Source organism: Helobdella robusta (genome assembly GCF_000326865.2).
Source record: "Helobdella robusta unplaced genomic scaffold HELROscaffold_85, whole genome shotgun sequence".
NCBI lineage: Eukaryota > Metazoa > Annelida > Clitellata > Rhynchobdellida > Glossiphoniidae > Helobdella > Helobdella robusta.
The window spans coordinates 337,975-351,486 of record NW_008705490.1 but is presented as its reverse complement, the minus strand read 5'-3'; the positions used below and the strand labels follow the sequence as shown (position 1 = coordinate 351,486).

The 13,512-nt window shown below is 32.6% G+C and overlaps 3 protein-coding genes across 3 annotated transcripts; 2 read left to right on the top strand and 1 right to left on the bottom strand.

The window, feature by feature from the left end:
• Nucleotides 1–660: 660 nt before the first annotated feature.
• HELRODRAFT_116409 (hypothetical protein) lies at nucleotides 661–5,083 on the bottom strand (the record flags this gene model as incomplete). The annotated part of the gene is made up of 5 exons (XM_009032642.1): nucleotides 4,367–5,083; nucleotides 3,972–4,111; nucleotides 1,320–1,439; nucleotides 934–1,074; nucleotides 661–861 (listed from the first exon to the last, which is right to left on the bottom strand). Exons 1-5 carry the CDS (start codon nucleotides 5,016–5,018, stop codon nucleotides 661–663), a joined length of 1,254 nt encoding a protein of 417 aa, XP_009030890.1. The 5' UTR covers nucleotides 5,019–5,083.
• Nucleotides 5,084–5,635: 552 nt separating this feature from the next.
• HELRODRAFT_186197 (hypothetical protein) lies at nucleotides 5,636–7,714 on the top strand. Its single transcript, XM_009032641.1, has 7 exons — nucleotides 5,636–5,862; nucleotides 6,147–6,195; nucleotides 6,260–6,343; nucleotides 6,417–6,564; nucleotides 6,723–6,798; nucleotides 6,872–7,062; nucleotides 7,235–7,714. The coding sequence occupies exons 1-7, from the start codon at nucleotides 5,793–5,795 to the stop codon at nucleotides 7,268–7,270; spliced, it is 654 nt and encodes a 217-aa protein (XP_009030889.1). The 5' UTR covers nucleotides 5,636–5,792; the 3' UTR covers nucleotides 7,271–7,714.
• Nucleotides 7,715–8,472: 758 nt separating this feature from the next.
• HELRODRAFT_158069 (hypothetical protein) lies at nucleotides 8,473–9,963 on the top strand (the record flags this gene model as incomplete). Its single annotated transcript, XM_009032640.1, has 4 exons — nucleotides 8,473–8,565; nucleotides 8,970–9,125; nucleotides 9,307–9,391; nucleotides 9,785–9,963. The coding sequence occupies 4 exons, from the start codon at nucleotides 8,473–8,475 to the stop codon at nucleotides 9,961–9,963; spliced, it is 513 nt and encodes a 170-aa protein (XP_009030888.1).
• Nucleotides 9,964–13,512: the final 3,549 nt, after the last annotated feature.

The following is a 13,512-nucleotide window of genomic DNA, read 5'->3' as shown; positions in this document are numbered from 1 at the left end:
AACGTATTAATTTCTGTAACTTTTTGTCTCAGCTACATGTGCGAGAATCAACTAATCAATCAAATAATCAGTCAACCAACCAACCAACAAACTAATCAACCAACCAACCAACCAATCAACAAACTAATCAACCAACCAACCAACCGACCAACCAAATTGAAGATTATTATCAGTAGCAGAAATAAAGGCACTGGATAGGTCGACAAAAGATGGCGCATGAACGAGCTGACTTGGGTCTAGCTGAACTACTAACTGATTAGAGTTAGTGTAATGTAGTTGCGGTAGGATTAGGTCCTGTATGTTAGTTAAGTTGGTGGCGAACTGGGGATTGGAGTTTATTATTAATTGGTTTGTTGTCGCGTTGTTGTTGAATGTTGATGTTGTTGTTGATGTCTTCATTCGACTTTGTGGCGACGTTAAAACGAGTTGATGTTGTTGTTGTTGTTGTTGTTGCAGTAGAAAATGAGTTGTTGGCATTACACATTTAGTTGGTCCGTCAGCTATAATTATAATAATGATAACATTAATGATTACGTAAGTATAATCTGTACAATATTCATTATTATGCTATCATCATTATCGTCATCCTCCTCAATATCATCACCATCAGCAGCTGCTGCTGCAGCAGCTGCAACAACCACATCGTCATCATCATCATCATCACCTACTTATAAATTGTGTCGCTAGACCTTGTGGCGGTAGCGACGATAACAAAAACTGTGACGACGACGATGATGATAGTAATGATGGTGATGATAATGATGACGGTGGTGATGATGATGATTTTGTTTCTCTGTACGTCCCGTTGATGATGGCCAACTCCATCAGCTGTTTCTTCTTTAGGCAATCTTCACCCTCAGGCTGTGTGTGTGTTTGTGCGTGTGTGTGCGAGTATGTACATACATACATACAAACACACACAAACGTACTTACAGCCGGAATAAAAAATCTTTCAATAGCTTCGACGGCCCTTCTCAACTTGATGTGAACCCTGTTCTCCGTATCTTCGACTGTCACCAACACGTGCAAGTCCTCGTTCATGAATTCTTGGTTGGTTTTCAACTTTTTGATGTCCTGGTTGATTGGTTGATTGATTGATTAGTTGGTTGGTTGGCTGGTTGATTGATTGAATGATTGATTGATTAATTGGTTGGTTGGTTGGCTGGTTGATTGATTGATTGAATGATTGGTTGATAGTTGCCATAAAATTTTCAAGATGATCAATTTCATCGAGACAGGTTATTATAACTAAATATAACTATAATTATGAATAATTCCAGTTAATTATGGTCATAATTATGAACTCTCCGTGCACTCACCACCTTCGCAACATCTCTCAAAGACCCTCTCCCCCGGATCATAATCTTACACTCCATGTCCGTCTCGAACTGTTTGGCCGTTCTACCACGTGGTCCTAATAACCGACCAACGAAGTTGTACTGGTGATAATGATGACGATGATGATGACGATGATGTTGATGATGATGTTGATGATGATAGTGATGATGATGATGGCGGTCATGATGATAGCAATGGTGATAATGATGATAGCATTGATGGTAGTGTACGAATGTATGAGTAATCTATTAAAATTGCATTCAGTAGTTAACAAAATTAATTATTACACATTTATTATTAATCTTATTATTATTATTATTCTCAGTTATTATTGTTATTTATTTTAGAATGTCGTCTTGTTGAGTTGAATGTTTGCATAAGCTGAGGTTGGGAATTTTTTTAAGAATTAAGCATGTGGCATTGAGAAAAATAAAAATTAATAATAATAATAATAATAATAATATAACAACAACAGCAATAATAATAATAATAAAATAATAATCATAATAATAAAAATAATCGGTTTTATTTACTAACGTATTAATAAATTTTTATCACCATTCAAACTAAGATAGTATTTCAGTTCACCACCCTGAATGTACTAAGGTTTCACAGATTTTTCATTAGAAAAATACTAACACACACACACACACACAGACATGCACACGCACACACACACACAAACACATTTACATTTATTTACATACGTACATACAAACACGAACGTCCGAACGAACGAACGAACGAACGAGCACATATAAAAACAAACGTTGCGATGAGTTAGCGCGTAGAGAACTAAATATATCTTACAAAGAAATATAATAATAATATGATAATAATAATAATAATAATATAATAATAAGTTTAAACAGCATCATCTATTTTTATTATTATTTTCATTAAACGCTCAGCTCCTGATTTATAAAACATCTTATCACAAAAAATACAGCAGGCATTTTCTTCTTACTCTTCTCCTTCTTCTTCTTTTCTTCTTCTTCTTCTCCTCCTTCTTCCTCCTCTTCTTCTTCTTCTTCTCCTTCTTCATCTTCTTCTTCTTCTTATTATTATTATGATTATTATTATTATGACTTATTTTTTATTATTTTTATCACTCACCTACTGATCTCTTCAAAAAAGCCTATTTTGATTTAGACGAAAAATATCTTTATCATCTTCGTTTGTTGTCTTGTGCTGTGTGTATGCGTGTGTGCGTGTATGTATTTATGTATGTATGTATGTATGTATGTATGTATGTATGTATGTATGTATGTGTGTATGTGTGTATGTATGTATGTATGTATGTATGTATGTATGTATGTATGTATGTATGTATGTATGTATGTATGTATGTATGTATGTATGTATGCATGTATGTATGTACGTATATTTGTAGTATATAACTTGCTAAGCGGTTATTAATAATGTTATATTGTGTTGAAATTATCGCCTAACCGAATTCCCACCACAACCAAGCTTTCCCATTAAATATTAAATAACATGTTTTGGCCTTGTTTGTATGTATGTATGTATGTATGTATGTATGTATGTATGTACATATGTAGTGTGTGTGTGGTGTGTGTGTGTAGGTTTAGGTGTGTATGTACGTGTGTGTGTGTACATATACATTGAATGAGTCAGTAGATGGATGTATTGTGATGTATAAAAATCTGCTTATCTTAACTGTTTTCTTTCCATCCCTTATTTATGTTATTTTTCTTCTATTAACTTCTTCTTTTATGTGTTTTTTTTTCATCAATTATTTTTCAATCTACCCCCCTCTCTCTCTTTCTCTCTCTCTTTCTCTCTCTCCCTCTTTCTCTCTATCTCCTTTCAAAATTTTTCATCTGTTTCTTATAGCAAGTGTGGCAACCATCATCTGGAAAAACAAATCCAGCGCTAAATAAATACGTACATTCTTGTACACACAACACACACACAACACACATACGTACATACATACATACATACATACATACATACATACATACATACAAAAATATAAACACTTGAGTATCGGATTTAACTTCTGCAATTTAACAACGGCGGTCTGGTGGCTTTGATAATGATGGTGGGGATGATGATGATGATGATGATAACGATGATGATGATGATAATGACGATGGTGATGATGATGATGACGACGGAGACGATGATGATGATGATGATGATCACGACGAAAATGCATTAATTACTATTATTAAATTAACTAGTTGTTATGCAACAACAACAACATCAATAACAACAATAATAACAACAACAATAACAACAACAATTATAATAATAATTACAATAATTTCTTAAACATTTCCACATTTTAGAGTTATTTTTAAAATCGTCGACTTAGCATAACTGTATGCCTCGTAAAACTTAATGGCAGGCAGCAATGTTAAATTCCCAATTTAGGCCTAGCTAAAAAAAGATTCGATGATGATGACGATGTTGGTGATGATGATGACGATGATAATAATGATGTTGATGATGATAGCAATGTATTGTAAACATCAACAACAATAATATTTATAAATCAATAATTAAGACTAAGTCGTTTGAGCCTGAGTTATACATGTACATCCAGATATCATCATCATCATCGTCGTCGTCATCATCATCATCGTCATCACCGATATACTAACATCGGGGTACTTGTGTACCGGTATCAATACTTTTTCGGATACCGACACGGTTTCTCCTATCGGTTCTGGAAGTTTTCCATCGCTGTCGGTACTCGTCGGTACCGGTAAGTGGAACAAATTGGCGCGAATTTTTATTATCTCTGTAGTCGATGATGACGATGACGATGACTGATGATGGGTTTCATGCTTAATACGAATTTATATAAATTTCATAATATTATCTTAAAAGAGAGAGAGAGAGAGAGAGAGAGAGAGAGAGAGAGGGGGGGAGAGAAGAGATAGAGAGAATGATAGATAAATTAATTACTGATATTATTCTAATGGATTTTAAAGCTTGCATCGCTATTGGCGATAGGATATTTGAGTTTTGCTACCAGCCCTATGTCAATACTGACCGTTGTCCAGTAACTTGTCCAGATGTATAAACAGACCACTGAATGTCTGAAGTTTCTTCCGGTCACTTAAAAGCTGCGCTAAATAATCGGGCGATATATTGTTGTACGTTTTGTTATCTTTGCATGTTTTACTATCTTTGCTCTTGTGGTTATCTTTGCATGTTTTATAATCTTTGATGTTGTTATCTCTGCATGTTTTGTTGTCTTTGCATGTCTTGCTATCTTTGTTATTGGTATTGATGATGTTGTTGTGGTTGTTGATGCTATATTTGTTGTTGTTGTGCGTGACATTATTGCTGTCACGATCGTCAGTAGGAATGTAACTATTAGTAACGCTGTCGTTAATGTTGTCTGGAGTTGAATGACTTTTGTTGTTGTTGTTGTTAACGTTGTTAATATTGTCGTTATAATTATTTATAATATTATTGTTGTTATTATTATTATTATTATTATTATTAATGTTGTGGTCTCCGTCATTCACGTAGCAATGTTCGCTAATGTTGTTGGCGTCGTTGTTGTTAATGTGATTTAAATTATTGTTATTCTTGTTGTTGTTGTTTGTAATGTTGTTGTTGTTGATGTTGTTGTTAATGTTGTTGTTGATGTCGCTATCGATCTTGTTCGTATCCATTCTGAATGATTTTACATACATTGAATGATTTTACATGCATAAATAATGTTTATGATGTTATACCACCATAATATTACTATTATTTTTATTATAATAATATTATTATTTTTATTATTATTAAACTCGTTATTGAATAAACATAAACAAACTTAAACATTAACAGAGCTTCACTTGGCTAGCCACGATAAGAACAACTCAACTCTCTATTTATATATACCGAACCCATGTATATATATATATATATATATATATACACGTGTTTGTGTTTGTGTGTGTGTGTATGTGTGTTTAAGGCTTTGATTTGTTTAACTATTTATTATTCATCCTTTGCTTCATCATTATTTTTATGTATGCTTATATATAGATATTTATATTATATTATATATATATATATATATATAAATACATATATATATAGGTATATATATATATATATAATATAACACTAACTTTTTAATGATAAAATTGTGAAGATATGTTGAATGTTACATTTAAAAATAAACTAGAAACCATCTTTTCAACGTTTAATGCAGTAATTGTACTTAATGTAAGTCTATAAGAATGAAAAAGAGTTAAATTTAATCTGAAACGGATTTCTGCATTTTACCATTTTATATATTTCAATTATTATTATTATCATCATGGGTCGCGTAAACATCGATCTAGTCTAAACCGCCCTGATCAGGTTTCAGTCCGGTTCTCATTAAAAATCCGACAAAACCACTGAAAAATTGTTTTATTTTTTCTTTATTTAATAATTATTAAATTATTTATTTATTAAATTGTTAAATAAAAATGTCTGTTTCATTTAAAATTCCGATCATCAGCGTTGTATCTGCTTCCTTACTTGCGTTCATCATCTGCAGTCAGTTTGTCTTAATTCTCTGCAATTTCTCGGATTAATTTTCACTTTTTTTGCATTTTAATCAGTTATTAAAATGTCCATATTTATACTTGCAATTGATCAAATTTATTGAAAGTTTTCTGTAAATTAAACATATTTTTTAAGCTTTATTTAATTTTTTAATCTTAATGTCATTTTTACTATTTTTTACTTTAAATTTAAATTAATAGTTTTTAAAATAGTTTAAATTACACAACACTAACTAAGCAGTGCTCTAAATAAAAAGTATGATAATCTTTTTGCAGGTTTTTATTTCACATTCACCAATCAAGGCTATAGATATGGAATCAGCTGGTAAATTTTTTGTCCACTGTTATTTTTGTTGAAAGTTATCTAAAAAACATTGAAATATTTGTAGGATTCTTGATCAAACATCGCCATTCATGTGGGCCAATCTTGGAATCGGCCTCAGCATATCTCTATCAGTTGTGGGGGCTGCATGGTGAGTTTTTAATTAGGACAGATTAGGGATTAGTGAGTTAAGTCATTAAATACATTTCTACTGTACACCATAGGGGCATTCTGACAACAGGCTCAAGTATTTTGGGTGGGGGTGTGAAGGCTCCAAGAATTAGAACAAAGAATTTAGTGAGTATCATATTTTGTGAAGCTGTTGCCATCTATGGGATAATTCTTGCTATTGTCATCAGCAACTATGAACAGGTACGTTTTTCATACTTTTATTCATTTAAAATTTTAAATTTTCAAAGTCAGTTTTTAAATTTAGTTAGATTTTTATTTTTTATTCAGTTTTTGATTGATTGTTTTGTTATTAACTGATAGAAAATTTTTATGATGATGAATTTTTTATTCATTTTCAGTCATTTGATGAGTCCAAATGGATGTTGAAGACTCAAGCTGAACGAGAGAAACTTGTCTATAATAACCATTTTGCTGGTATGAGTTAGGGTTTCAAACACACAAACAAACAGACACACAAAGAAACATACAAACTACACTTACATCACAGGTTACTCGATGTTTGGAGCTGGGTTGACGGTTGGTTTCTCAAACCTGTTTTGTGGGATTTGCGTCGGCATCGTTGGATCCGGAGCTGCTCTGGCAGATGCTCAAAATGCAACTCTCTTTGTAAAAATTCTTGTGGTAGAGATTTTTGGTAGTGCCATTGGCCTCTTTGGAGTTATTGTAGCTATTTTGCAGGTTGTTGTTCACAGTGGTGTCTGGTTGTTAGTGATTTTGTTGGTAGTCATGTCATTTCAATACGATTTTATTTAAAAATAATTTGTTTTTTTGTAATAATAATTAAATAATAATATTATAATAACATAATTATTCACTCTTATTATCAATAATTACTTTTTTCCTCTCATAGATCCAGAAAGTCAAGATGGGCGATAAAGTCTTTTAATAAATGAACAACGCAATCAATATTAAAAGATTTTAGTTTTGATTCAAACCTATATATTTGATAACATAATTTCTTCCTGTATATTTTCATGTGTAAATATTATTATTATTTAATAGGTATGCCATCTTTATTTAATGCTTGAGTTTGTGTAGGAATGTGAAATTCTGGCCAATTCAGACTCTTGTATTATCAGAATGTATGTGCTTGCAGGTGTGACTGTTTGTTTGCTTGTTTGTTGTTCGTTTGTTTGTTCGTTCGTTCGTTTGTGTAAGGAGATAGAAAAATTATGTACATCTTTACTGCATTTAATCTAATTAGTTTTTTTTTTTACAAAATTATCCATTAATACATTCTTAGTTTTTGTAACTTGCTTTTTTTCGTTCGTTCATTCGTTGATAAATTTATTTGTATTTAGTTCTTTTAATAGATTCATGTAGTATTCAATATTCTTAGCGTGAAAATGTATAATTTGCTATTGGAAATCCAGACGTTTTTGGTATATAGTATAGTGAAATTTTTCATAAATTACTTAAATATGCATATATGTATGTATTAGAACAAGAGAAATGCAGTTATTCGCAAAAATCACGGCATGTCGTATTGATATGACGATCATTTTCTTCAGTCTGAGTTTGCTAGATAGGCTCTGTTCCAGTTTGTTTGGTCATGTTTTGATCACAATTAAAATGGGCATGTGCTAAAAGTTCGTTGAAAATTAAAAAAATTTTAAATTCATTGCTCTTCATTTTGTTATTTATCGCTACTCGCTTTTAAATTCCCGAGCTTCTTGTAGACATTTCTCCAGAAATTAGGATTTAAATCCTTTTTTTAAAAAAATGACTTCCATTATTATTTTTTACACGACGCGATGATTCTTGTCATTTATTCTTGTTCTGTTTCCATTTTATTTTTTTTTTACTAATTTCATAAGTTAAAAAAATAAAAAATAGATTTCAGTTTGAACTAGTTCAAACTGATTTCACGCCTAATTTTTGTCATTCGCCACTAATTGATTGCAATCTTTATATAGTATTTCTAATCATTGTATCACTTATAACGTACGCAAGTGATTTAATAGTCAGAAACGTTTTAATTATAGCCTAATATCTTTTTAAGGCATTATAAGCAATTAAAAAAGTTGTTTTTAGCACTGTTATTTTTGTAAAACATCATACACTAATTTCATGACAACGAGCATTACGATGGCAAAGCAGAAAACAGCGAGAACTTACGACGATGATGGATTCAGGAGGAGGGCAGCCTGTGTGTGTGTGAAGGACTGCAATGAGACTGAGGTGGTTAACAAATTGGTTTCTTCCAATCATTTGTGTAATGGATTGTAATTTTTGTGTAAAATTCCATCAGTCATGCTGAGTTTGATTTGTTCGCTTACTTGGTGCACGATACTTTTGGATTTTCCCGATCTAAGGTAGCAATATCGTCAGCAAAATTAGTAACATTATTAACTAATAATGTCACTTGTTTTGATGCTCTAGACTTTTTCTATATAGATAAAGGCTAAAGAAACTAACTAAACTATTCTTTTCAAATTTAAATGACAGAACAAAATGATTAGGTGTATGCATTATGACCATGCACTGATGAAATATATCATGTGATGATGCAATAAAATAATGATTCCACCATATTTCATCATATAATGACAAATTTCAAAAAATCTCTGCACCCATATTTTCAGATTTTATTGGTCTCAGCGAATCGAGACCCAGAGCTCTGGATAATCCCTGGAGGGGGTATCGAACCCACCGAGGACATCCAGGTGGCTGCCCTTCGAGAAGTCCTTGAGGAGGCCGGGGTCAAAGGTCGACTGGACAGGTGTCTTGGTGTTTTTGAGGTCAGTTAGGGCATATATTAAATGGTTCATTTTAAGAATAGTTTTGATTTTAATAGTTTTTTATTTAAAAAAGTGAATTTTCACATGTGTGTGTACTTTCTGTTAGCTAAAAATTCCATTGTAACAATGTTATTCACTAATGATATTGATGGTTATGTTGAGATGATGAATCCTCTGACAGAGTATGGAATGCAAGACTCGAACGTTCGTGTTTGTGATGGTGGTCGGAGAGGTTCTTGATGAATGGGATGAAATGATTAGCATCGGTTTGTTTCATCACTTATTCATTCATTCATTCATTCATTCATTCATTCATTCACTCATTCATTCATTTTATAATAATTTTAGTCATTATTACAAAATTTTTTGATTGAGTTGAGAATTAATAATTTTTTAACTTTTGGACTTTGAAAAACACTTTTCTGTTTCTGCGGTTGTTGGTGATGTTGTTTTCATTTTGTTCTGAATGTTAATGATGTTGAATGAATGATTGATTGATCGATCGATTGATTGATTGGCTGATTGATTGGTTGATTGATTGATTGATTGATTGATTGATTGATTGATTGTAAAACGACATAATAAATTCTTTTCTGAAATTGAACATTAGACTTTGTTAAACCAACTTCTTGAGGTTGTATGCAATCACACCTTCACAGGAAGGAAGCGGAGGTGGTTTCCGGTTGATGAGGCGAGGCATCACTTGAAGATGCACCGACCGGCACATCTCCTCTACCTGGACAACTTGAATAACAACAACAACAGTAATAATAATAATAATAATAATAGTAATAATAATAACAGTAGTAGTAGTAGTAGTAATAAAGAAGTTTTGTGATATGCTAACGATTGTTTGGTTGTTTGGGATTGCAGTGATTTTATGTTTTTTATGTTCGTTCGTTTGTTCGTTCGTTTGTTTGTTCGTTCGTTCGTTCGTTGTTGTTATTATTGATGGTGGTGATAGTGATGATGGTGATGAAAGGATGAGGGTGACGACTACGACGATGAAGTCGAATTTGACGACAACCATAATAGACAGACAGATAGAGAGATAACTAGAATCAGATGAGTCTGGTTTTTATGTAGAACAATTTTGCATGAAATTATTAACCTTATTATTATTATTGTTATTGTTGTTTTTGTTATTATAAGAATTATATTTATTTGATTATACGTTTATTTATCAATTTATATATATATCAAAAAAAGAGAGAGTGAGTGAGTGTATGTGTTTGTTCATTCGTGTGTGTTTGTGTGTGAGTGCTTGCTTTAAAAGTCGTATGTCATAGTCACAATTTATTCAATCAACTGCATGTGTGTGTGTGTGTGTGTGCGTGTGCGTGTGCTAACCTATTCTTACTGGAACTGGCAATTTTGTATTATAATAGTTTTCACCCATAAATTAGTTTAGCTTTGAGGGATTTGATTTGATGAATTGTACATATTACATAACGAAGGCATGTTATACCGATTATATATAATTCGACAACTGATTTGTAATTTGGTTCTTCTGTTCAACCTTTTTTCATCTTCTTGGTTGTAAATAATTTATATTCATTTCATTTGGTCCGTCGTCGTTCAACTTCTTGTGAAGAGATGAATACCTCTTCATATTCTTTCATCCCAGTGATGGATCGATGATTTTTTTTTTTGGTTCACTTTTTCACACCCACACACACACACACACACGCACATACACACACACACACCATATATATATATATATATATATATATATATATATATATATATATATATATATATATATATATATATGTGATATGAATGTTGTACTACCTAAGTTTTATTCTAATTTCTAGTAGTAAAGTATTATTACTATTATTAACATTATGTCGGGAATGAGTGATTAACTTTTTTCAGTATTTTTTTTCGTTTTGGTATGAAGAAGAGTGGAAATAAAAAAAAGTTTTGTTTGCTTCTTTTCCTATTTTTCATCTCTTTCTCTCTCTCTCTCCCTCTCTCTCTCTCTCTCTCTCTCTCTCTCTCTCTCTCTCTCTCTCTTTCTCTATCAATACTTTTTCGTTCTTTCGCGTGATCATCGAAAAGAAATAAAGACGGTTCTTGATTTAAGACCTCATTAACATAAATTATTCATTAAATTATCAATTGGGTGATAAATTTAAGACCTTATTTTCATAATTTATTAATCATTAAACTGTGCAAGATATTGTACACCTGTAAGCTTATTGTGGTTGAGTGATTGAGTGAATGAATGATGAGACGAAAGAATGAATGATAAGATGAATGAATGAATGATTAAGCGAATGAATGAATGAACGAACGAATGAAAGAAATGATTGAGTATAAATAATTTATATAAAGAGGAACAAAAAATAGATGTAAAGTGTGTGACGGAAAGCTATGATTGAAAGAAAGAAAGAAAGAACGAACGAATAAATGAATAAATCAACGAACAAGTGAATAAATGGATGAATGAATGGAGGAATGAACGAACGAATGAACAAATGGATGAATGAATGAATGAGGCTTCCATCAATCAAACCACGATGCCAAAAATTTTGTTGCACGGAGTCTATTAAATCACTTTAGAATAATTCCACTGACTTTGGGACATGCTTGTTTGATTACTACTACTACTACTACTGCTACTACCACTACTACTACCACTACTACTGCTATTATCACTACTACTACCACTACTACTGCTACTACCACTACTACTGCTACTACTACTACCACTACTACTAGTACGTCTCTGTGTAAACACACACGCCGCAAACAATAGTAACGACAACAAGGAGGGAAATGATGATGATGATCGCGATGAGGACGACGACGATGATGATGACAGTAATAATAATTATGATTATTATTATAATTATTTTTATTATTATTATGATTAGCAACAAAAATAAAAGCAGCTCAAGTGCAAACAAATTCTCGGTAGCCAAGCGACGCTGCTAATCCAACTCAAAATAAAGGTAAAATGCCTATGTTTGTATGCTTGTGTGGGATTGTATGTTTGTGGGATTGTATGTATATATGTTTGTTTGTATGTATGTTTTGTATGTTTGCACCCTGCTTGCTTTTCTACTGAAAATCATTAACGTGTGTGTGATAATGTAGGCATAAGTTGGGCTACACGAGTTGATAGAGAGTTAGAGGGTAAAAGCGTAGAAAGAGAGTGTATGTTGAGGGAATGAGAGAGAGAGAGAGAGAGAGAGAGAGAGAGAGAGAGATTGTTAAACGTTTGAAACAAAAAGATTCCAGGTCTGAATTGTTGGAGGTAAATATTCGTTCGGGCTTGTTTGAGTTGTTGTAATTCCTGCTGGTTAGTTGTTGTCAGTCTGTGTTACAAATTTGTTACATCAGTTTGCTGTTGATGTTTGTTGCTCTGGTTGTTAGCCATTGTAAGCTGTTGTCGTTCATATCTATCTTCAAAGTTTTTCTATTCTCGTTACAATAACTTCCTCAGGTACGCCTGCCTCTAACGACAATTCTCGCATTCAAAAATTTTTTCCATAACACTCCTTTTGTCAGCAGCAGCGACAACATCTACAACGACAACAAAATATCTACATCTAGATCGTCAACACCAACAACATCACCAACAACACCAACAACAACACAACTTCCTATCAACAACACCTAAAAATGGCGAGCAAAGACAAAGTGAAAAAATCGAAAGATGGTCTGGCGTTCGAGGTCATCATCAAGCCTCCAGCATCCAACGTCCCGCCAACACCACGTGGTTCCTCTTCCTCTTGTTCCACTTCAGATTGTAAGGGAAGAGAACTTTCTCGAAAGGACATAGATAGGAAAATCAAGGAGGCTGAAAATCATAAGAAGATGCAGGAGAAGGCTAGGCTCGAAAAGTTGAAAAAACATGTATGTGTTTGTTTCCCTTGGCTTTACATGTGTTGTTGTATTTCTGTTGCTGCCTCGTACGTATGTTTGTATTTGTTTGTATGAGTGTTTGTGCTCGTCTGTCTGATTGTTCGTTCGTTCGAATTGAGTGCATTTCTGAATTTCTACACTTCACCACCGATCACTTCAGTCAACTAACTGTTCAAAAAAATGCTGATGTCTTCTTGTGTCGAATGCCTGCTGTAAGGTTTCAATTGCAAATCATTTTCCACGGACTCAAAAAATATTTTAAAACTCGATTGAAATTTATAAAACTCATATATAATAACATTCAAACCAATAAAAAAACATACAAACAAACATACAAACAAACATACAAACAAACGCGCAGGACAAACATGCAGAGGAGGTGAGGAAAAAGAAGGAGAAGATAGTCAGTGAGACACCGAGATGAATTGCGCAAGTACAACCATCCGTCCGACAAACTCCATGCATTTATAAATAATACACACTTCTACCTATAAATACACACACAAAA